Raw genomic sequence first — 25996 nt, 5'->3', positions numbered from 1 at the left:
GGTAGCTCTCTTCAGATTGTTGCTAGCTGGCGTGGAAAGAAAAGAACTGAGGTCAACGTGCCAGAATGGCATCTATATAGGACCCGCAATATCATATCTGGTGCAGACAATGCCGATGACTGATGCAGAGCTGATCAACACCACGTAATGGCGTGAAGGAGTACTGCTCAGAATATTCTCTGGACCCAGTCTGACGGTTGGGGGAAATTCAAAGGTAAGGAATCTAAAACTAGAAGTCTCTATCAAATGAAGACCATCAATTTTCCATCATTTGCTTTTCACAGGAAGTGACATCACTATATCCCTGGTAGAAGCATGTTTAAAAGAAGAAACCAAATAAGAACACTTTATTTCCCATCATCCATCTGCTGAGGAAGTGATATGACTTCCTGTCTTCGCTCTACTCCTATCGACTCTTCAGGGATTGCAAGCACCTGCCTGCCCCCGGTTAAGGGCAAAGACTAAGGTGAGAGCTCTTTGAGTCCGTTAGGATCTGGGAGAACCATGAGCCAGAACCAGTGTTCTACTAAAACATACAAGGTAAGATATCATCATGTGTCTCACCCAGTACTCTATACTACCAAACCACACATCACACCCAGACCTAGATGACTCAAATGCTCAAACAACAATCATCCAACACATAGACCCAACCTCATACATATCCCACTAATTGCTAAACACCATCAAACTGCACAATACACATTCCAACTCATGCTCATTAAAGCTCACTCTGCAGCATTCCACATACCAGACATTGCAGACCTCATCACTTATAGAAAGCTTGATACCTTCTTCATCACAGAAACATGATTTACCTCCACATCCGCGACTTCCATCGTCTCACTGGCTACAGCATCCATCATTTGAACTGCCCCCATAAGAAGGGAGGAGGCCTTGCTTTCATCCACAAGTCCTCCTAGTCCTGCAGTCTAGGTAAGTAAGTAACTCAGACTGGAATCATCCATCTCATCTACGGGCTGTGTGGGCAGAACAAGGACTTCATTATTGAGTTCCCAGATTTCGTTGCCAACTCATCTACCCCACTTGCCTACAGCCCTCTCTTGGGTGACTCCAACCTCCCAGACAACACAAACAAAAATAAATAAAAGAGATATCACCTTTAACCTCATCAATATCCTCAAAGTGGTACAGCATACACACATAACCAACATGCTCCTGACATCAATTACATACCACCCATACCCCTGGGCAGGACCGACTGTTGCGCCATCCCTATCTCTCGGCTCAGTGTCCTACCAACAAATCAAGATCAACCTAAAAGAGAAGCTCAACAATTTAGATCTTTCAAAGACTTCTCTATAGGCAACCTAATGCTTGAACTCATCTCTCATCCTATCAACTCTACCTCTAATTCCAACACCCTTTCTAACAACTGCAACACTTTTTTTGGAAAACTATGTGAACATCCACAACTCAATTAAAATATACAAGTGTAAGCCAAAGGTTTCGGCACCATAGTACTCAAACGCCCTCACTGAAAATAAACGATCCATGTGAAAACTGGAAAGAAAATAGATGCAAAACAGAACTCTCAAGGATCTCGTGCTATAGAAATCCCACAGTGGAACACACAGACACATCAGGTAAAGCAAGGTATAATACCAACACCAACGATGAAACCAACAGCAGAAGCAAAATTATTTTCAAGGCAGGCACTGCATCAACCCCTTGCCATACCCACTTACTGCTCACTTTACAGAAAAGTGAAATACCATTAACCTCTTTTTCAGTGGCAGAAATACAGGAGATCCTACAGCCCATTCACAATACCACGCCTGCTTCATCTCTTATGCCCACACTCTAACATATAATCCTGCAATAGCCATCCTTCAATGCCCTTTCTCTTGTAGATCTTGTCAACATACTCAGCTCCCTGAAAGTCACTTCTTATAAAGATGATGTCTTATGCTCGCCGTTCATCTCTCTGGGATGCTCTCCCACCCTTTCTCACCATTGTCAACTCATGGAATCTTCCCAGAAAGCATAAAGACTGACCAGAATCTCCCAGTCCTAAAAAAAAACATACACTAGACCCTAATGATCTCACCAACTACTAGTCCATCACTCACCTACCGTTCACCGGGAAGATCACAAAAAAAACATTCTATGTTCAACTCCAAGATCACATTATTGCTAACCATCTCCCGTACGACTAACAGTCTAGCTTCGGATCACACTGCAGCATGGAGACCGCTACCTTACATATCAAAGACAATGCCTTCCTGACCACAGATGAAGATTATTCCTGCTTCCTGACATTGCTAGACCTCTCAGCTGCTTTTGACGCAGTTCACTCTCATTCACACCCTGGAGTCTTGAATGGGATTCACCAAAAATGTCATTCACTGGTTCTCCTCCTACCTTTCCAACTAACACAAGGTTGTTCACATGTGCACCGCTAGGTCTCAAAAAATCCCTATCACTTGCGGAGTCCTTGAGTTCTCTTCACCATCTACTTGCAGCCGCTTGGTCCCCTTTCTCACACATAACAGCAAGGTTCAGTGGGATTCTAAGGATACACATTTCTACCTGGAAGTCTCCTCTGCTTCAGACATCCAGCATCTAAAAAACATGCATGCATATCTTTCAGACCTGGATGTTCAGCTCCTTTCCAAAGCTAAACCCACATGAGGCAGAATTTCTGTTATTCGACAAGAACAACTAACAGTACAAACCTGGCTCAATGACCTGACGCTTGCCAGCTTTGAATCAAACTTTCACTGAATGTCAAGATACTTGGATTTACCCTGGACACTAACCTTACCTTCAAGGAACACAGTGCAAAAAACCCAAACACCTGGTACCAGCTCTCTCTTCTAAGGAAAGTGAAAACATTTCTTCCAGAAAGCGACTTCAGAACTGCTGCTCAAGTCTCCATGCTATCACATCTGGATGGTGGTAATGTTCTCATCTATGGCCCCGATAGCCCCCCACTGGTACCCCTCGATGGCATTTAAAACACCGAAGCAATTCTTATTCAGGAACTGAAGAAATATGATCACATAATCTCCATGCTAATAGAACTCCATTGGCACCCCCTGCTAGCCCACACATCTTCAAAACCAGCTGCATTATTTACAAACCCATCACGACCAGCAATCTCTGCTCATCTTTCAGACAAGGTCACTGTCTCTGTTGGTTCTGGGCACACCCACAGCCAGGGCACTACATAACTGTAGACTAAGAAGTGTATATCCCAAGATATGGAACAACATCACAATATCCAGTAGGATCAATTCAACATTGCTTCAATTTAGGGAAGAGTTGTAGACGCATGTCTTGAAAGAACACTACATCACAATGGAACAATTCACAAAGCAGCTACCTCTCCTGCCACTCACTGACTTTCTGCTGAACTTTGACCGTGTGCAGTGCTTGGCTGCCTTTTGGATAGGTGCATGCTGTAGAAACACCACAAACATACATGAATTCCTAGAGAGCTCAATTCTCTATTTTCTCTGTTGCCAATATTTCTTTCCACAGTTACCTATTAATTACAGATTAGGAACTGTGCAATTAACTGAACTGAAGGTGCATTTTGTAAATTGTGTTAAGGGTTTTCTTTTCTAAATTGACTTAATTTTAGAGTTATAGCATGGTAAAAAGTATGCGTGCTTTAGGATGTTAGCTATAAGAAACTATGCAGCAATACCAAAGTTAGAGCAAGTGAGTCTTACCAGCTCTCCTAATTATTCAAGTGCCCTCTTTCAGATTATTAGTCTAAACTTTTTGTTTAGACTAATAATCATTAAATGTTTTACATGGGTTGAGATAGTGGTGTCCAATGAACGTTTGCATGGACAAGAGCCGTGTCCAGTTTTTAGGATAAACAATGACTCTGTAAATGAGTTTGGATCACATTAATTGTATGTAAATTTACCTGGTGTGGATCTCACGAATATGCACAATTTCTCACCAATATTAAATACTTCTAATTCAAAAGAACTGATGGGCTAATGTGCCACGACACCAAGTCGCAAAAGTGGTTGCACTTTTTTCAACAGATTTTGCAATGCGACCTATGTACTAATCGGTGCATTGCAAAATGTTAGTCGTATGGGTCACAGAACCTCCCTAATAGATATTCATTTTGCAGATCGCTGTTAGCAACCCCCTGTTATTGGCTTCAAAAGAAGGAAGATCAGCTGAGCATCATCGCTCTATTCCAAATGGGAAGCTTTGTCAAAAAGAAAAAGAAAGAAAGTATCCCATGTCCGTTAAAGGAAGCACTGTTGCTTTAAAAAAAATACTACTTTTGGAAAACTTCAGGCGGAGCAGGAAGTGATCTCAATCAAGAACCCCCCGACACCATTCACCTTCCCCTTTGCTAATCAGTTAGCACCTCTTTTGATGATCTGGTAACTCATCAATGGTTTGTAACTGAAATTGTGTTTGCACATGACTGATACATGCCAAACTGAAACCCTAATAGGAGAGAATGCCTGTATCACCTGCCCTGCTAACTGTGACTTGGTGTAGGTCACAAAACCTATTGGGCATGTCATGAACGCTTTTCCTACTGACAAAATAGGTTAAATATCACCTAAAAACCATTTTGCAATCACAAACCCAATGATTTTGTGAATCACAGGGTTAGCGATCGCGAAATGGTTTTGTATATCTGGCTCAAATGTAACTGTTTTTATGTTTGGATGTGTGATGGAATTTTCAGATTTTTGCTTCCTCTGTCAAGAGCAACGTTATTCGCCCTCTAAAATCTATCTGTTTGTTACATCTTCTACTAAACTCAACGTGCGTCCAAGAAGGTGAGGAGTTAAATCCGAAATGGGCTCGTGCCCTGCAGCATGTGACCCAGGCTTCTTAAAGTGCTCGGTTGAAGTTACTACAATTTAACTATGTTCATCAGACATACTTGACTCTGGCACACCTGCAAGTCATGTATCCAAACACAGCACTTGCCTACTCCAGATGTAAAGTAGAAGGAGTCGCCTCTGGCCACAAGGTGTGGTCTTGTGAGGTGCTCAGTCCTTCTCAGGCTATAGACATAAAACGCATCTTGGAAGGTGCTGGCAAAGGTGATTTAAATGTGTCTAAAGTGTGCCCGTTTGGGCTTATACCACTGGCCAAAGCCAGCAAATCAAATAGCAAATTCACAGACCTTGCGTTGGTCCTTGCAAATAAATAAATAAATCATGAACTGGAGATCATCGTTGCCTCCAGATCAAGACAGATGTAAAACAGATTTACATATATGTGCCCCAGTGAAGAAGGATGCAAGTGCTCGCCAGATAGGGGGAGCACTTAGACCAATGCTGGTACTGGATTGAGAACTACTGCTGTGGGCCATTAATCCCGATACAGATGACAACCCACAATAGATGGTGAACCTCTCCAATGCGAAATATCCTGGAAAATAGACTCTAAACGCATTAAGAGGAACTGTTCATCCCACTGACGGATGGCCCAAGTTCATGGTTGGTAGCATACAATGTTAGCTCTGCCTTAGGGGTCTGAGTTTCAGGCAGTTGGCAGCTGGATGGAATAAAGAGGTAGGGGATGGGTTTTCTTGTTGTTACAACTTTAGTTTTGGCTGTTCTGTCTGGATTTACCCATATATGACAAACTATTCTCTGCGATATCTGCATTCATATGTGGTTAATCTTATATGTTTATCTTTTTTAACACAGGTGCAAATATGCTGTAACAGTAATGTAATGCCCAAGATAATCCTGCATTCTATTAAAGTTTATTGAAAGTAATAAAGATCAATCAAAAAACACTAACTAGGTAAACAACTTTCAACTCCTCCTTCTTGGTGTAATCCTCTCTTACTGCTCTTTCCACTCATTCCTTTTTTCTCTTTCAAGTCTCACTTTGTTCTTCTTCCTACCCCCACCACCATGCTCTGCACAATCATGTTTCTGCCCCTGGGTGTGCTTAACTTTTGGACTTGGATCCAAGTATTTGTTACCCTGCATTGATATTTTTTGCCCACAATTAAGGGTATTTGTTACCCTCCCTTGATAGTTTCTGCCCTCAATTAAAACACCATCTTTTTCAGGTTGCCCATTTCAATTAAGTAAATCCACCCACCCTCAACAAGAATTTGGTTGTTTTTTTAACTACTGGTAATAATTTTGTATATAAAAAGGGAAGTAACATATACATAAAATACATCTCTCCAAAGCAGTATTATTCAGTAAGGTTCGTTTCATTTCTCAAAGCAAGAAAGGCTCTGAGTAGTTCAAAACACATTTATTGTTCAATGCAACCTGGCATATGGAAGCAAAAATTTGTGTTCTCCAACCAAAAACAGTAGAACATATTTGTGCTCTACAATCCTTTTACAAAAGTGCAGAAAAGGGCCAAAGCTGATGGACATGTCTACTACTAATGTGAACACATTATAGTAGCTGCTGGATCAGCAGTAATAAGCATGCATCCCCATTACTCCCAGTGTACCTTTAAGTGGGAGCAGATAGTCGTTTTGCAGTAATGTATGAAATCCACCACTTGAATAGCCTTCACTCCCAGACTAAGTAGCACGCTGAGGTCATCCACTAGCAACACTGGGCACCTCCAAGTCTCCTCGGCACTGGAAGTTGCCAGCGATGACCGCACAAAGTTGTAAAGGTGTTTAAGGTCAGAACCGCTGCAGTAAAAAAAAAAAAAAGAAAAAAAAAAAAAAAAGAAGAGAGAACAAAAAGAGTATGTTTAAAATAAATTATCCTACAGATTGTAGGTGTGGCTTTTGCCTCCTACAGTTCTACAGTTACTTGTATGTGGTTAAATCTGTGTGCTTCAGTATAGACAGTGTTGGCAGAAGGGTAAGTGCTTTGTGCCACAGCACAGAGAAACAAATAAGACATTTTAAATTTAAGTGTAATATAAAGGGGGCTGCTGCTTGAATAAAGGAGGGGCTGAGTTAAAAGTAGCTGCCAGACAGAGTTATACAAGTATGGCACTGAAGTAAGATCATTGTGAGAGTAGACCAACGGTTTCGGGTCACTTCATCCCTTGCAACTTAAAGGAGCCCCAGATCTCTGTGGTGGCCAATAGGGAAGAAAGTGTGGAACCTGACTCAAAAGAATAAGAACATGAATGATGCCCAAAGCTATGGAACACTCTTAAACGCAGAATGTGGAAATTAGTAGCATTAGTACTTTTCAAAGTGTTAATTCCATACAGAATTTTAAAACTGGGCATTTAATCATAGTAAGGAATGGATGTTTTTAAAGGACGTATATATTTTATGGTTGGCTTTAAATCAATGTTGCAGTCTTTGAACATGTATTGGATGTATTTTACAGCCTACAGATATATTACACATATTGGGGCCTGCAACTCCAGCAACAAGTCGTTTGGCGCAATTTAAAGTATGTTGTGCACATATCCTCAACCACTGTCCACATGCACACAACTGCTCACACCGTTCTTGTAATTAACAGTTTACCTTGTATTTTGAATGATTTGATGTTACATTATATTATATTATTACTTTGGGATTCATACATTGCACGACCATCACAGGAATGTGGTCCAGGTACAGACAGGATGCCCCATACAGCTATACGAAATGTGCACCCCTTTAACTTCAGAGAACCCTGTCTGCAACTCCTGAAGCAGACACTCCTAGTGGCAAGTCAGAGAATGGTAGCAGTGGAGTTCTATAATAGAGAAGAAAAGACACCTAATTCCAAACCAACGAGCTAACAAGACGTAGGAGCTAAAGCATACTAGTAGCTTAGATAGGATATATTAAAGAGTAAGTCTTCCAAGAAAGCCCTGGTCTTTGCAGGTAGAAGTTTTATGAGCCACTGTCAATGTCAGAAACTGTCAATTGTCTTGCCCTGTCAGTCAGTGAAGACTCTTAAAATTTAATTATTTCCACAAACCTAGCATCAGGAGCTGTTCTTTAACATTTCAGAAAGAACCTCATTCAGAGCATTCCAAACATCAAATTTTCTTTCTCATCAAATTTATTACATTTGACTAAGACAGAAGCTAACATATCTCTTGCAGGCCTTAAAGTAATAAACAGTAGTACAAAAATAGCAACTGCATAACGCTAAAACTACGTACAGGCTTAAGTATAGCCCAAACTCTTAACTTTAATATTTCCAAGGACTGTATTTTTGATGTAATTTTTTTTTAAAAACAGAGAAACCAAGCAGGCTTATTCATAAAACAAAAAATAAAACTATACATTTTATTAAATTATATTAGATATTCTAAGTGCAGTACTTGCAAAAACACATTAGAAAAAAATCCTAGATCAGCCTATTTCATCTAAAAAAACTTCCAATAAGCACACAATACTTCTTTTTAGCATCTCACTTTGCATAAGTCAAGCTTTCCCAGATCTCCAGCTGGACATCAGCATTGACCAAGCTCATAGCAAAGTGAGCAACTTCGTTCTAGCACGCTCCAACAATGCACATCTCTCTTTATACATGATATCATAATGTAAAATATTATACATTATTAAGTGAATATCTGGGACCAGAACATTTAAAGAGTAGGTGAATCCAAACATTGAGCTGCAAAAGCGCAATGATAGTTTCACACCCACTTGTTCAATAAATGTTCTACACAGACATACATCATTGTACAATTTTACAAAGAAGTCTTACTTTTTCTTACATTATTTTAGCCTACAGGTTTACAGAAATATCAGAACAATCCATAGTGTTTACTCATTGGGGACAATCCCAAATTATCAAATAACATGGGCACTACTGCAATAAGTCATCCTCTCAAACAGGCTTAGGTTGCCATTTAATGCTTTTAGTCTCAGCAAACATTTTCCGTTAATGCAGTGCAATTTCACATCCAGAATAAATGACAAAGAATGTGTATAAGACAAAGAGAAGGCTTTATAAGAGGAGAAGTAATAGAAGAGCACAAAGCATTTGAATTAAGTTAGTGCACGTCAAAAAGTGGAAGAAGCAGATGGTACCACACTTTCAAATGCTTAACACAGTGAAATCAGTGGTTTGTAACTGAGATAACAGCGCTCCACAACTGTTTAAGGGCCTCATTAGGAGTTTGGAGGTCCAGTGACCGCCATATTGGCGGTGGAGGTCCGACCGCCAACAGGCTGGCAGAGAAGCCAAATTATGACACTGGTGGTGGTGCGTACAGAAGACTGCCAAAACACTGCCGGTATCGCCAGGCAGGACAGACTGCCACAGTCGAATGGCAGCACAAACAGTCCAGCCGAGACCATGTTTCCGCCAGAATCATTACGAGGTTACACACCGCCAACATAACCGCTGTGGTCGAACCACCACAGAACACCAGGCTCAAACGAATAGTATAAAAGAAGACACTCGCCTCCCGGAAGCCATACACGTTCGGACCCACCATGGAACCACAACTAGATGTCATCCCGGTGCTCCTGCTTGCCGAAAGACAATGTAATCAGGGGTGTGGAATTTATTAAAATATCTACTTGTCCATGGGACAGGCTGCTTCTTAAATCTACTTGTCTTGTAAAAATATCTACTTGTCGCTTTGGTGCCATGTAGTGCGGCGACAAATTATGGCAGCAATCTCATTATGTAAGAGCTCTGATAATAGTCTCTCTGATTATGCCAGGGCAATTGTCATAGTAGGGTTTGAATACTTGCAATTTCAATCCCTACTGTAGCAATTTTCTTATTTTGCCACCTTTCCGCAGATTTACATACTAGGGCTGGAGGATGCAGTAAGCAATAGTTCCAGGGCTGGAATGTCTTTGAGTCTGCAAACCTACTAACTTGCATGTTGTAGGGATTTTCACCAGCTTTTCTCTAATCTTTTCCCATAATAAGAAAGGTTGGAAATTTACTCCTGACAATGGCAGAAGCAGAACTTCTTCCAGGGTTGGGGAAAAAAGTGATTGCAGGGAAAGTGAACTTGTAAACGTTCAAGAGATTTTCACATGAGCAAATCTACACATGCATATCTGCCCATGCTAAAATACAGTTCACAAATACTTTATACGGGTACGATTTCCTGGTATACTTCTTGTGAATTCATGAAAGCCACTAATTCAAAGACATATACCATGGGTGCACGTTTGTGGCATTCTTTAAGAAATGGGTCCCTAATTTGGTCTGGCATTAACAAAGACATTTGGTTTTTATTAACCTTCTCTTTCTCTCTCTATCGGCTGGCTTTACTGTGAATGATTGCATTCTGGTCTTCCACAAGGAGCATATTGGCACACAAAGTAGTTTTGTTCAGTGTCAGGAACTAGAGTGGCAATCAGTGGCGTAACGAAACTGGAGGTGGCCCCTTTGCAAAAAACATGGAGGGCCCCCCTCTCCAGACTCACACAGGGCAGGTGCTGTGCTGAAGGGCCCCCTGAAGGGGGCTGCGGGTCCTTTGTTATGCCACTGGTGGCAACGTGTGCTTTTAGAGATCAAAAACGTTTTTTTTTTGCCAGTGTTTGTTACAATGGTGAGGGCCTGGCATCTCCCACATAAAAGTGTTATAAAAGGCATGCAAACAAGACACACATTCATGAAACTAAAAGACTCACAAAAAAATGTTGGATCAGTTGGCTTTGCCAGTACTTGTTTATTTTCATGCTTCCCATAATCTTGTTTAAAATGGTTACACTGATTTTCCATTAGGAATATTTTTGGGAAATACTAGCATGTGTCAACACATTTTACTAAATGACGCTTCAAAGAAATAGTACCTAAAATTTCATAGTGGGGAAACTTTTTTTTGCCTAGTTTAATTTTTTCTGAACATTTTATTTTAAAAGCAAAAAATCCTCTGTCTTGCTTACAAGCTCTGCAAATATCTGTATCTAATCAGAGAGCATTCTGGGAGCATTACACTTAGCCTCATATTGTTAAACTTTTCAAACGTGTACACGCTTTTTTCTTTTTTTTAACTGGCATCACTGTCAGTAGTGCAGTGTGACCTTAAAACATTTACAGTGCTCACCCTAATAATGAAGGCTTTGAATTAATAAAACATAAATACAAGTTTGTACTGTGTTAACATAGGGACACACATTACGTCAACTGCAGACAGTTCACCTCTCTGTACACTGGCAGCCAAAGTGTTTGTGCTGCAGAGGGTTGGACCAACTTGTCCCAAGGAAAAAATAAACATGAAAACCTGTTGCCCTTGATACTCACCTGTCACACTTGTAAATTGTCAAATACTATACAGTTACATAACAGGGGGTGCGAGGGCTGCACACCCACAAACGTAACAGTACAGTGACAGTACACACTAGCTCACATACTGCATCAAAGACACTCACACATACACAGCAGCCAGCACAGACACACCACACATCAAGAACACACAGTTACGCATGACAACACGGTACAGGCCCAGCCTCACACATTCCCGTACAACATAACACGTCACAACAACACTACAACCGCACCAATATGAACACGTCACAAACTTACATCCAACATTGGCCAGGGACTCAACACACATACAACACAAGGAACAACCATCTGTGATGGAACACACACAATTTCACCATCGTACAACCTAGCAATCAACACATATTACACACACACACACAGCATATCGAATCCATTATGCTGTGGACAATACACACAAACACACAAAGCCACAGAGAACAACAACAAACACATATCAACAAAACACAATAGCATGACATCAAAATATTTGCCCACATATACATAACTCATCACACAACACACACCCTTTACCTGGGGTACTAAAGCAATGCGCACAACCTCACTTACTGGTCTAACAATACATGAAGCACAAACACACAAATACAGGCACACTACCAGGAACAACTCAAACCTAGGAAAAAAAATGCAAGATAAAAATGTTTTAAAAAAAATAAAAAAAAACAACTGGTTGGCTTTAATATTGTTAAAGTCAATAAATTAAGAACGTCCAAGGCCATTGGCCATTCCATTAGGGTGAAATGACTGCACCAAAGGCACAAAATGGTGCCATAACTTGACTCCTGACTGCCATGTAACCGCCACAGGTAGGGGCATTAAGGGGGCAGGCAGGCACCTCACAGATTCTAGGGGGGTGGTGGGGAGGTGGAGGGTTTGGGCTTTGGAGGGGGAGGGGCTTTAGGCTGTGGTTTGGGAGGGGTTGGACCTTTTTTTTTTAAAGAGTCCTCATTTTTAAACACAATTTTTCTGTAGGACAGGAAGCAAACACTATAAACAGGAATAGGATGAAGAGGGCATGGGGTCGACTCTAAGCTTAAAATTCTCACCTGGAATGTAAATGGACTTAGGGTAGGTAGCAGGAGAAGGAGAATTTTAGAGTTTTTAAAACTTTCAGACAATCAGATTATTTTCCTGCAAGAGAGACATTTAAGACACGAGGAGTGGGCGAACATACTCAAGGGGCAAAGATGGATTACCCAGTTTGCCTATGCAAACCAAACCTGTAATGTGAAAGGGGTGGCAATTATTGTAAAAAACATGGTTCAAGGTTGCTTGACTGATGTAAAGGCAGACTCTAGGGGTAGGTGGTTGATTGCGAATATTCGAATAGAAGAGGTCGAGTACACTCTGGTCTCTTATTATGGTCCTAACATGGATGACCCAGGCCCACTTATTGAACTTTATAATCAGTTGTCAGAGACTAGGAGTCTGATAATAGTTGGGGGAGACTTTAATGTTCTGCTAAATCCTACCCTAGATAGGTCCACCTCCAGACTGACAGCACAATCAAGATGAGAAACTGTCTACAGAATATAATGAAGAACGTGGGGCTGATAGCCCGCTGGCAAACTAGAGAGGGGCAGACTAAGGAGTTCACCTTTTGAAATAAAAAATATGGACATGCTTCTAGGATCGATTTCTTTAGGGCTTCGAAATGGGCTACCAGGGGCCACCCACCAACCAAGTCACCTTTCGGATTACTCAGCGGTACAAGTCGAGTTTTCATTGACTGGCTCTCCTGCGCATACCAGATAGACACTTGACAAGTCACTTTTGGGTGAGGAACAGATTATAAGACTGTTAAAAAGGGGCATAAAGGACTTCTTTGAGCTTAATGAAGGTTCGCCTTCGATAAGTATGGTTTGTGAAACATATAAGGCCTTAATCCACGGGAAGTTGATCAGCTTTGCAGCTTTTAGAGCAAAAAGGACCAAAACCACAGTAGAGACCATGGAGGGTAAGCTCTGTAAATTACAGGGTCGTATTGATATGCCTAAGGATCCAATAGTATAAGTGGACCTACAGAATCATATTCAGGAAGTTAAAAACTCACTTGAGGTTTTTCTGGAGTCAATAGTAAGGAGCAAATGGGAAACCAGTAAACTAGCGCATTTTAAGTATGGCAAGAGTTGTGGGAGGCTACTAGCTTAGAAAACCAGGTCTGATAACACCAGAAATATTATTAAAGAAATAATGATCAACGAGTCTGGTAATAGTTATCTAGAAGATCGAGATATTGAAGGGGCCTTTGTTAACTTTTTTTCGGAGCTCTACAGAGAAGACATATCTGCCTCGGAGGAGGAAATTGAAAACTGGATGAGGGAAGATTTTCTTCCAAGGCTAGAGCAAGACAAGAATGAGATCCTCAATCAACAAATCCAAACAGTGGAAGTAAATAACATTATTGCTGGATTAAAAAATAGGTAGGCACCGGGCCCAGATGGTATACCAGCCAAAATATATACAGTCCTGAAAGAAGAACGTATTCCAGTTGTAAATCAGTTGATGAACTCGGTGTTCATAAAGACCTCCTCGGTCCCGGCTTCATGAAACAAAGCTACTATAACTCTAATTTTAAAACCACAGAAAGATGCTGGGAGAAATGAGTCATATAGACCTATCTCATTGCTTAACAATGATTACAAATTATTTACACAAGTGCTCGCCAGGAGGTTGGATAAAGTGATCGGTGGCCTGGTACATAGCAATCAGAAAGGTTTTATGAGAGATAGGTATTTAGGATATTTGACCCATGACTTGGTTTCCGCAATTGACATCGCAACTACTACTAACTCTCCCCTCGCCATAATGACAATTGATGCCGCAAAGGTGTTCAATAGAGTGAGATGGCCTTTTTTGCAGGCAGTAATGAAGGAAAATAATCTAGAAGACAATTTCCTTAAGGCTATTAAAGCAATTTACAAAACACCCATGTTCAGGATTCTTGTTAATGGTAATCTTTCGCCACACTTTCAAATTGAACGAGGAACACAACAGGGATGTCCACTCTCTCCGCTCCTCTTTAACTTATATATCGAACCGCTGGCTAGGAGAATTAGACAAGATCAGAGAATAGTAGCCTTTCAGTATCAAAGCTGGATTAAGAAGGAAGCCCTATATGCAGATGATCTTCTGATTTATACACAGGACTTTCAAAGTTCTTTCCCAGCAGTCCTAGAAATCATAACAGGCTTTGGGAAAATCTTTGTCTATTTAGTCAATACTGAGAAGTCAGAGCGCATGACCTGGAATGGCCCACAGGACAATCCTTTAGAGAAAGGGGACATTCAATATCTAGGGGTAAAGGTGGTCAGGAATTTGGCAGAGACGGCTCAGGTGAACCTTTCAAATCTTTTGAGGGAAACAAAGGGACTTTTCCAGCAATGGTCGCATTTACAACTCACCGTCGTAGGTAAAACAAACTTAATAAAAATGGTGCTACTGCCTACATTTACCTTTATCTTTAATGCTTTGCCCCTATTCTTTAAAGCTGACTGGCTACGGAAACTGCAGGGGGAAATAATCAGTTTTATTTGGTCACATAAAAATCCAAGAATTACTTGGAAGAAATTGAGGAAAAAGAAGCTGGATGGGGGAATTGCACTCCCAGACTTTCAGTTATATTATTGGGCTTTTCAACTGAAAAACATCAGACTGCTATTGTCTAAGGAATATACATCCTCTCGATTGAGAGCTTTAACAGAAGGTTTTCGAGAGCAGGGTTCTTATTTTCTTCATAAATTTGGTCATCCACGGTCCTACAAAAAAAGGAAGATTAATAGTTCTTAACACGGCCTGTAGGATATGGTTTTTAGTGAGAAGAAAATTAGGAATTCCGTACTACAGCGAGATGGCTCCAATCTGGGATTCACCCGGCACACTGATATGTTTGCAGGATGCACTGATAACCCCATTAATAGAGGTGGGAATCTCTCAATGGGGACAAGTGGTCATGGGGGGTTCTGCGATCTCGTGGGATTCCCTATCAGACGTGACAAATGCCAGGCTATCTAGGCTTAAATATCTACAAATCAAAAGTTGGCTACAAGGAGAACCTGAGGTCGGGCTCGTCACGGACTGGGAAAAAGCAATAATAGACACTCAGAAATTAAAGAAAGAAGTTTCCAAATGGTACTGGTCATTAATACAAGCAAAGATGCTTCTCTACCACTACCTGAAGATGTTTGGAAATCTGCCGGCTCTTGACCTCTCTCATCATTGGCAAATATCAATGAGCACACTTTGGTCTGTCGTGAAATCTGCACCCCTAAGGAGGAATCATCTGTTTACTGTATATAGGGCCTACTGGACTCCCAGAAAGTTAGCTAAAATTGGACTCCATAGGAAGAGTAACTGCTTGAAGTGTGCCCTGGAAGATGCGGATGACAACATTTTTGGTGGCAGTGTCCAGGAATTCAAACTTTATGGCAAAAAGTGGGTAAGACGATTTCAACCATTATGAACAGACGAATAGAGGTAAGCCTATCAATGAGCGTGTTTGGGCTGCAAAAGGGTCTGGGAGGAGCTCACATGACAAAATGGAGAAGCTTCAGGCACATCTTAACTTTTACCTGGTGCTAATAGCCCGCAGAGAAATATGTATCAATTGAATATCTAAATTCTCCCCTACCCATACAGACTGGATTTGGTCGGCAAAGAGAATTTCTGACCTAGATTGCAGTAACGGTTCAGACAAACGCCAGGGAATGTGGGGACCCTTTCTAGTCTTCTATATAAATAATTCTCATATCCTTAGTCTGGGGGATGCATAACATGATTGTGCTTCTGATATTTGAATAGATAAGAGTCCACTGATTAAACAATAATACACAACAGAGAGGAGGTGAGAGTATGGGATTGCTTCTCCTCTTCCCCCCTTCACACCTCCTTTTCTCTGGTTGATGGAGGCCAGCTCTCAAGTGTCAACTTTTTGGTTAGGGGTCTGACCAGTGTTAGGACACAATTCTGGTTCCTCCTGTCTTTTGTTATAAAATTAGGACTTTAATTAAAATAAAAGTCACAAGGTGACTCAGGAAACATACATGACACACTCCCCACAATGTCTCAGGACTCTACCTCTGTCACCAGATATTAGTACATGCCCAGGTCACCCATTGTAGCACAACTTTAGCACCCAAAGGACGTTAAGGACACAATCCGAAACATTACCCATCAGTCTTTACTTGGCATATAAAAGTATAGGCGAGCTACAGAAACATATGTGTACACTGTGAACTTACCTGCTCCTCTGGTGCACCATAGAGCAGTTCATACAGGGGTAGGACCTCCAACAACTTCTCCAGCTCCTCGGGTGAGAAGGCATGGGCCCCATCATCTGTAGGACGTGGCATGATTGGTCCCAGAGGTAGTACACAGCAGCTCAGTTTGTGGAGGTCTTGCTGGCAGAAGTGTCAGGAGTCAAGTGAGTGATGAAGTATGAGACAGTGGTCATGTCCGCCATATTAAAAAAGACTGTAACCGCCGGCGGACATTGCCATTGGCCTTAGACCGCCACAGACAGCAATGTGTTCCAATGGCAATGTCCACCGCGGTTGTATCCTCCTATTGCCATGGCGACTTCCGCCGGCAGTCACAGATCGTTTCCTATTGTCCAGTACAGCAGGTCAGGCAGTCACCATTTTCAGGCCCTTAGATGGTTGTAAAAGTTATATCCATGATGCGTCACAAGATCGGAAACAGATATACCGCATTGTCTTGAATGCTGGCATTAACTAACCATGTATTAATGTACAGATTGAAGTGGCATGTTGTCATGGTAATAAGATAAAAGTGAGGTATCTGTAGTGGCAGAGTCAGCACCCTCTTGGCAATTGGCTAGTTTATATGCTTTTTAATACAATGCATAGTTGGATGTCCATATAACAGAGGCCCACTGAATCATACGTTTATATTTCCATGTCATAATTGATGGAAGGGAATGAGATTCCACTTTCTGACATCATTAACATTGGTCTGTGCTGTGTACCATGTTCCTACTGTATCGTTTGTCATGTTACATTATGATATGAGACATATGTTTAGAAACCTATAAGTGGCACAATGAGTGAAGGACATACCTTCTTTTTTTCCCTCACATATACCCTGGCATGAGAAGGGTCAGACAACCTCAATGGGCCATGTTCATTTAGTAGGTATGGTATGGGTACGTGATCAGAGTTTAGCTGTTGACAAATAGCGCACCAACCTGTTTGCCTATTTGGACAGACAAAGTCTGACATGTCCCTTACTTCAGTGGTCTGTGGGATATTAGTTACTAACAACTATACTGACGCACTAAATTGTGTAGATGTACTTAACTATGTGCAGCACAGTGCAATGATTGGGGATTGATGACTGTCCACCTGTATCATTGGGTATGCACTGAACCCAAAATCAACAGTACATGTGACCTGTCCCTTCCTACATTCGAGTATATCATGTGTAATCCAGAAATTTCACTGTTAACTGTTATAAATAGATGACATGTGACTCAATCATTTTTTGTGTTTTAGTTGTGTTTATTTACAAGTGTACAGGAAAATGAAATGACTGGGATCAAAACAAAAAAGTGCAAAAGTGCATGCAGTCATGGTGGTTGTCATCATCAGGGTAGCTGCTACAACATTTGGAGTCTCAAGTCCAGTGTCTTACCATCTTTGAATAATGGTCAGTGGTCATAGAAGAGTCAACAGGGTGTATCAGTTGCATACAAGGAGAACCAGTCATTAGAGGATCACTTCCTGGCAGTGATTGAAGTCTTGGCATCTGCACCTCCTGGTTGTTTTGGCGGACTTCCATGTTTGTGGGGGGCTCTTCAGCACAGAGGCAAGGGTGTCTGAGGCATGTCCTTCCCCTGGCAGAGCGTCCATTCCACCGACTGCCACAGATGTAGAAGGGGCTGATGTTACATGGCCAATGGAAGGGGCTTAGTGTTGTGGACAGACTCTGCTCAGGGTGGTGTTGATGTCTCTCATCGCCACTGTTAGGGAGACCATGTTGGAAGTGAGGGGCTCCCACTACTGCATTACTCCCTAGTGGTTGTCCCTCTGCAGCTGCTTGATGTACCCAATTATGGCAAGTACTTGGCCCATCACGCCTTGGGGCTGCTGGTAAACTCCCAAGACTTGGGAGATGGTGTCCTGGCCCAGTTTGCCCACTGCCACTGGTGGCAGGTTCTTCATGGTCAGGGTTTAAGAGTTGTGACTTCAGTACCTGTACTGGGGGGCACAAGATGGTTATAACTGACCTTGGGACACAGGTTTGGGGTGAATGGTTGCTTGGGATGTAGATGCAACAGGGCTGGGCAGAGTCGATGTGGGCAAGCGGAGGCTGGCAGTTGTGGACTGACCAAGTATCCCAGATGGGACAGAAGCACCCTTATTGCCAATACACCCAGGGGTGTTTTGATAACTGAGGGCTTCATCCAGGGGGGAAGTAGCTGTCTCAGGTGTCCTCTCCATGGTCCCAATGGCAGGTAGACCTGTAGCAGGAGTGGAACAGACAGTTACAGACTGTAATGCAACGTGTGGTATAAAACTTTGACAGGTAGATATGCTTTGAACCATGTATAGAAAGGCTTTGCTTGATCCCCTGATATGACAGTGACACCTGCTTTCAAATCTGGGGAACAGCTATGTGGAATACAGACAATCCAAATATCATACACCTTGCTACAGGATGTCAGAGTATCTTGGCAATTGTATGTCTGTTCATGGACTCATATCTTACCAGCTGTGTAGCTTTATATTTTTCATGTTACCTCCCAGTTAGCAGCAGTTCAGTAATGAGTCAACATACAGCTGCACAATGTAATGTGGAAACTGACTTGACCATCAAATTAGGAGTAACCAATCTATCTGGACATATGTAGTGAGTGGGTTGGCAGTTAAGTTGTCAAAAGGTGATCAGTCAGCATGCAAAAAAAACTTAGGTGTTGTGACTTACCCAACTCCACTCCCCCAGGTATTCCTGTCAAGCCCTCAGGATGAAGGATGGCCAAGAACTTCTCCTCCCATGATGTGAACTGTGGGGAAAGAGGTGGGGGACCACCGCCAGTTTTGCTAACCAGCAGCTGGTGCCTGGCGGCCAAGTAACAGACCTTCCCTCTGAGGCCGTTCCATCTACCAAATTCACCCTGTCGACTATTCTGTGCCACATCTCCATTTTCCAGGCAATAGTAGCTTGCTGGATTTGGAATCCAAATAGGTGTGGCTCTACTGTGATGATTTTCTTCACCATGACCCTCAACTCGTCGTCAGTGAAACAGGGATTTTTTTGTGGGGACATCGTGGTGCTGGACAACACAGAATAGTGATGAAAATGGGAAATGAGGTGTGGGTGCTGTGTGGTTAGTGGGTGATGGTTGGTATCTGATGTGTAGGGTACTAATTTGTGTGTTGGGTATGTTGTGCAGGTGTGTGATGAGTGGTATTTGAAGTGTGGAGAGATGCCTAATCTATGGTCTGTACTTTCTATTTCCAATATCTTGCTGTGTGTGACGTTCTGGTTGCAAAGGATTGTAGGGTGTGAAGGGGTGTGTTTTATAGTGCAGTTTGTAGGTGTGTCTGTTGTTTGGATGTGTGTCAGGTATGTGGAATTCAAACTCAGGTGTGTGGAATTCAAACTATCTAATGTGGTGTTGTGTATTACTGTGGAGACCGCCAAGCACCGTGGTTGGCACCGCCATTGTTTTTTTGCCATGGAAGAACTGCTACTGTGATTTGTGGCTCGTAATAGATTGAGCGGATATTTGACGGGCTGGCGGGGCTGGTGGTTGACCACCTCTATCCCACCCTCCAGAGTCCTGGCGATGTCAGGATTTTGGCTGTCTTTTGATGGCCATGGCTGTGTAACTCTTAATATGGCAGTCTGTAGGACCACCAACATGGCGGTCTTTTGGCGGCCCCCACAAAGGAGGTCTCCATGTCAGACTGCCAAACTCGTAATGAGGGGCTAAGTGTCTCATCATCGAATTACATTTGGGGGTACTTAACTTATTCATTTTGGACTCATTTCTCTTTACAGCAGTGAGGATTTATAATTAATTTACAGATTCTGCAATTATATTTATAATATTTTTAAAGCTCCATCTGCAACATTTAAAAATATGGCAACATCAGACACCTCCAGATGAATTTTCAATTGGAATAACAACACACCAGTTATTTTCCTGTGAACTGTGTATCATTGAACGCAAAGGTTAAAAAAACCCGGCAAGGTACGCGTGCAGCAAACATCCAAGTCTCATCTTTCATTGCATTTTGACCATCCAGGACACTGAGGTTCAAAAGCACACTACCGCAACCCTGTTTATAGATGATGAAGACTTATAGTGATCTCAGTGCCAGTAACTTAGTGTTAAATATTCTCACATACAACACATGTCGATCTGTTCTTTGATTGCAGGTAAGATATAATAAGGGCCTGCTGTTGTCCCATGATATTTTTAAGCATCAAGTACTGCAGGATATCATTGGATATACTTGATACCGTCTTATTGTAGTGCTTAGAAGATTAAATGAAGGGGAGAGGTTTTAAAGATTACACAAAAAGGGTACACATTTGACACCTGCAGTCCTCACAATTCATTGCTCTAAGCGAAGAAAACAGACTTCTACAACTGATTAAAAGTATATACATGTTAACTATTTGTATTACACTTTTCTTTTATTTTACTCTATAGCCTTTTTTTTCTCTAATATCTGCTTCTCTAGAAAATAAACTAACAAATATAAAAAGTAACTAACATTGCTTGTAGTCTGCAAGGACGAACACACACACAGTCATCTGTAAAGTTTTTTAATATTAAATAAAAACTTTACATCAGTGGTAGCTTGCTTTGAACTACATTAGGTGTCTTTATGTATTCACAGTAATGTTTAAAAAGTTGTTAGTCTTCCTCTTTTTTTGGTTATTTAATCATCAAATCACATATTTTTTCTGAGTTCATGACACATATCACTGTCATGGAATTTAAGCACTGCGTGAAGCACAACACAACAGTGCAATTAGTTTACCAGAAACAGAAGGAAGATGTATGTAATTACCTCATGAACTGTCCTTTAAGTGAAAGGTGAATCTATTTGTTCTATTGGTCATATTTACACCTGGATAATAGGTTTACCAACAAGCATCCATTCTCCATAATGGAGAATGCATGCAGCCAGAGTGGTTTGCTGACAGGTAACAGTTTGGACAATTTCTGCAGTCATTAGGAGTTTGGCAGTCCCACCATGGGACCACCAAACTCACAGAGAGGATGCCACATCCATGGTGGTGGCACCCCTCCACCCTCATTACAATGTTCCTGCTGGCCTGACTGGCGGGAATATTCTATTAGAGTATTGCCGCCAGTCAGCAGGAACAGCGCTACAAGATAGCACTCAGTTCCCTCAAAGGAGCCGATTGCTATCTCGTAGCAAGTAGACGGCCGACCAGCACGCTCAGAATACGCACTGTCTGCAAAGCAGACGGTGTGCATTTTGACGGTGCTGGACAGGGGGGGGAAGCCCCTTCACTGTCCATGCCATGGGCATGGGAGGTGCAGGGGCTGCCCTGTGGCCACCAGCACTGGCTTTCTGCCAGCCTTTTCATGCCGGGGTCCCTGCCATGAAAAGGCTGATGGAAAGTGGGGTTGTACTCAGCCAGGCGACGCCAAGTTCAGCACCGCCATGGCTGGTTACAAGCCCGACCGCCGTCACCTCATCAGGATCTGTGATCCTGGCAGGGATGGCAGTCTTTAGGCGGGTTTACCCACCAATCTTGTTATGTGGCGGACGGACCGTCACAGCTGTGGCAGTCCGACCGCCACCGCAAGGCTGGAGGTCCTAGGACTGCCAGCCTCATAATGAGGCAGATAGTGTTAAGATGTCATGTGAATCTGTGGTTATATGAGACAGAAATAGAAATATTTCAGGATTTAACATTTCTTTTATTTATTGCTTGTTTTCTTTATTAAACAGAGTAAGTATGTAGATAGAACATAGGTTTGTGGCTCCCACAAACTTTATCGTTCTTTGCCAACCTCGCATAACAAACTAACTCCATTGCACCAACAAACAGATCAACCAGTCGATGTATCTCCAAATCCATTTATTTAAATACCATGCTCTGTAAGTCAAAAGAAATCTTGAGCTACAGAGAGTAAGGCAAAATCTTTGTTGGTGTAATAATACTGTTATAACGTCTAAATTTAGAAACAGTAGGACAGTTTTATTAAATTCTAGTGTGCGTTTATAAGTTAGTATAAATTTGGTAACAGACTTTGTTGGGTAACCTAGCAGCACCCGGTAACAGAAGCTGAGATGTTAACAATTGAATATGTTTTTGAGAAAAACATTATTGAGTCATCGGCAAAGGATTTATTATGCAAGAATTTGATGACCATGAAGAAAGAAGAAGTGGCTCTTTATTGGAAGGACAGCATGCGGTCTCTTCTCTGGTCCTGGGGTCGTCAGTGAAACTAGGGGCAATCAATGTTTTTTGTTCAGCATCCACGGTGGACATGTCATTTACTACTGGTAAGGAGTTGAAAGGTCAAGCTAATTCCAGAAGGACATACAGGAGTTCGAACTCAGATACTGTTTTTTAAAAGCAAATTACATTGAATAGGCTCAATGGATAGCCAGAGCTACAGCATTAAAAAAGATTCAAATTAAGAGATGGTACGGCTCCTATATGGTGAGATACGGTGGCCCACAAGCCAGGATTAGTCAGACTCACCACTCTCACAGTCCTTGAATACGTTTTTTCAAGTTCTTGACATCTAGCCACACAGATAAACATTGGGTCAGGTCTGGCCACCTGGGCTGCAGGGTCCTTTATGGCTTCTTGGCAGCTCACTACCTGCCAGGCAGTCCTAAGTCAGTTAGTACTTGAGCATTATCCTGATATATGCCTACTATTCTCCTCATATCAGATAGTACAACTTGCTATTTTTTAAGGGCAGATTTAGGCAACAATACATGTACAATACAGAGACCTCGTTTATCACAATGTGAAATCAGCAGGTTTTCGTTAATGACAAACTTGGCTGCTCCACAAAAAAACCATGAAGTCTAGATGAAATGAACCTCTGAGCTGTAAGGTGTCATTATCAATCTTGCTTTTCAGGCACCATTAGAAAACCAGAGCCATTGAAATGACTTCATGTAGGGTTGCCACTTGAGCAGAATTTTACTGGCCTGGCCAGTATTTTTATGGCAACACAGGAAAAAAAAAACATCAAAATTCAGTATCTTCCTCTTAAATATATATACTTAATGCAGCAAACACAAGCTGAAAACACGTCAAAAGAATTTAATGCTGTCTAGACTATTCCTAAATGCTTTCTGAAACAGACAGAGACTGAATTGCGTTAAAAATAAATGCCGAGGATTTTACACGACCTGTTATTGAAGCCTTAACTCCTAGTCCTTCCAAAATCCTGCAACTCACAAAATTGGCCAGTATTTTCCACAGGAAGAGGTGGCAATCTGAGCTGCATGTCAGAATAGCGAGGTCAGTAATATGTACCTTCACATAAATCGACTCCAAGAGTACTAATAACCACTATATTATCCTGTCAAAATATAGGGTATGGATTTACTATTCTAACGGTCCATCTACTTAACTAGATGGCATCTAGGCAATCGTTACGGTGGAGTTGATATAAGTGCAGGCTATTAAATCCTAAATATTGTTTAAGAACACCACGAAGTGCTTGAACAAAATATTTTAAAAAAAAGACTGTGCTACCAAACCATCATGTCAAGAATATGGTTACGTCAAAAATATCATGGGCAAGAATATCAAAGGCAAGGCTATCATTTTAAGATTAGTTTATATTGTTGTAAAAAATTATCACTATAGAAAATAATGTTGAGTACAATATTGAGTGTGTTATTTTATATGGATTTATTGTAGTGTGTTTCATTGTATTGTGTTTTGCAATTTTTTTTATTTGTGTAACGCTCAGATAATATATTAATTTTTTTTTTTTAAATGTTTCATTTCAGTTGAATTATGTGTAAAAGTAATATGTATGTATTTTTTTACATACACATTTTGGGCTTTTAGGGAATAAATGTGGGGAGATTTAAAAAAAACTGAATATTTTAATTTAAATAATGTTTATTTTCTTAATCAAATCTAAATGAATATTGCAAAATCAATAACATATTTTTTTTAAAGACTGTTTTTTAATAAAATATGTACTAATTAATTTTAATGGTTTGATTAATTACATTGATTAAAACAAAATTTGATATCGTATTGTACATATTAACATAATTATGTTAATTATAGAAATTTTCAACAACAATTAAGAAAATACATGTAAATTGAATAATGTAAACATTTCTAAATGTACTTTTATTACATATGTTCTTATAAGAAATTTATTTTTTTACTTTTTGAAATGTAAATGTATACTGTCATTGTTAAAAAAGTTGTTTCAGATTTCTTTTTTTAAATAATTTTATGTGAAATATATTCAAAATTGTGTTAAATTAAATTATTTAAAATATTTATTTGTACATTTATATGGTATAGGTTTGTTTATTAAAATGTTTTTTAAACAAATTAATAATGACAATTATATAATTTATATAATTGGAACAAGATCTGCTGTTGGGAGTATATATATATTGTAATATATATTCATTTAAATGTAATATAATTTATATTTATTATAGAATTACAAAACATTTGTTTTTTTATATCTTCATTTGTTTTTAACTTTGGATTATATATTATTTTTTATGTTTATGTTTTTTATAAATAATGATTAACATTATTTTATATTTTCTTTCATTTTAAATATATAGGCTTTTAATTTGGGTTATTGTGATTTCTAAGTACTTTTTTTATTTTATACATAAAAAATTATGCGTGAATAAGGAGTTCTAATTGTGTATATAAACTTTTTAGAAATCAACACCTTTACTAAATGATTTAGATTTGAGTGGGAATAGTAAATGTGACCAACACCTTCTTCAAAATGGATTAGATTGGAGTAGGAGTAATACATGTGTCCTATTGATGTCCAACGCCGTCCCCAAAGTGGTTTAGGTTGGAGTGAGAATAATAAATGTTGCCGGTTAGAGTTCAACACCTTCCCCCAAATTGGTTTAGATTGAAGTGGAAATACCTATTTTGATGTTTTACTAACTCATTCTTATTTTAATGATTTCACAAATCACCCTATTGACATAATAGATGATATGGACCAATTTATTATAGATCATTTTGAGAGACACCCAGAAAGGGAAGCCATTTTTGGTATGGGGGACTTTAACATAAGCAGTTGCTCTCTCTGGTGTGACCTTTTGTGGGGTTACTAATTAGCATGGGGAAAATCTAACACACTTTATTGACACCCCAAACCGGGTTGCATTGAACCAGGTCATAATTAAACATAGTTTACTTTTTAGCTCAGACTTCTTTAAAGAAGGTGATTTTGTTCAGTCAACCTATACAGGTAAAGATAAGGGCTCCACAATAGATTTTATCCTGTTGCCACCATATAGAGCCTTTTATATAAGGGATTCACATAGTCTCCCTTCCAACATTAGTGATCATAATCCTCCTGTACTTATCTTACAATGCCCTCTGTTTAAAGCTCAAAATCCCAGCTTTTACTCTGATCTTCAGTCTACTTAAAACAACAGCATTCGTATTAAATGGGAAAAATCCAGATCACACAAAAGGTATTTGCGAGTTCAATTATCTCAAAGTAAGGTGAAGTCATGTGCTGTACATCTGAGGAGGCAAAGTCTAGGGAGATTCTTGAAGGGTTAGAAGGCCTTTGATAACTACCATCTAGTATGCTGTTTTCCACGCAATAACAA

At 40.5% G+C, this 25996-nt stretch overlaps 1 protein-coding gene across 4 annotated transcripts in view; it reads right to left on the bottom strand.

Annotated features, from left to right (window-relative positions):
* The window catches only part of ELP6 (elongator acetyltransferase complex subunit 6), a 224565-nt gene that overhangs the window by 46894 nt on the left and 151675 nt on the right, over nucleotides 1-25996 (bottom strand). For all 4 annotated transcript variants that reach the window (XM_069210886.1, XM_069210884.1, XM_069210882.1 and 1 more), the window contains exon 6: nucleotides 6448-6637. In XM_069210886.1, coding sequence (XP_069066987.1) covers nucleotides 6448-6637 — 190 coding nt within the window. The remainder of the gene's footprint in view (nucleotides 1-6447; nucleotides 6638-25996) is intronic.

Source organism: Pleurodeles waltl, chromosome 10 (assembly GCF_031143425.1).
Source record: "Pleurodeles waltl isolate 20211129_DDA chromosome 10, aPleWal1.hap1.20221129, whole genome shotgun sequence".
In the NCBI taxonomy this organism is placed as follows: Eukaryota; Metazoa; Chordata; class Amphibia; order Caudata; family Salamandridae; genus Pleurodeles; species Pleurodeles waltl.
Note: the sequence above shows the minus strand (reverse complement) of the source record. Positions and strands in the feature narration are given on the sequence as shown.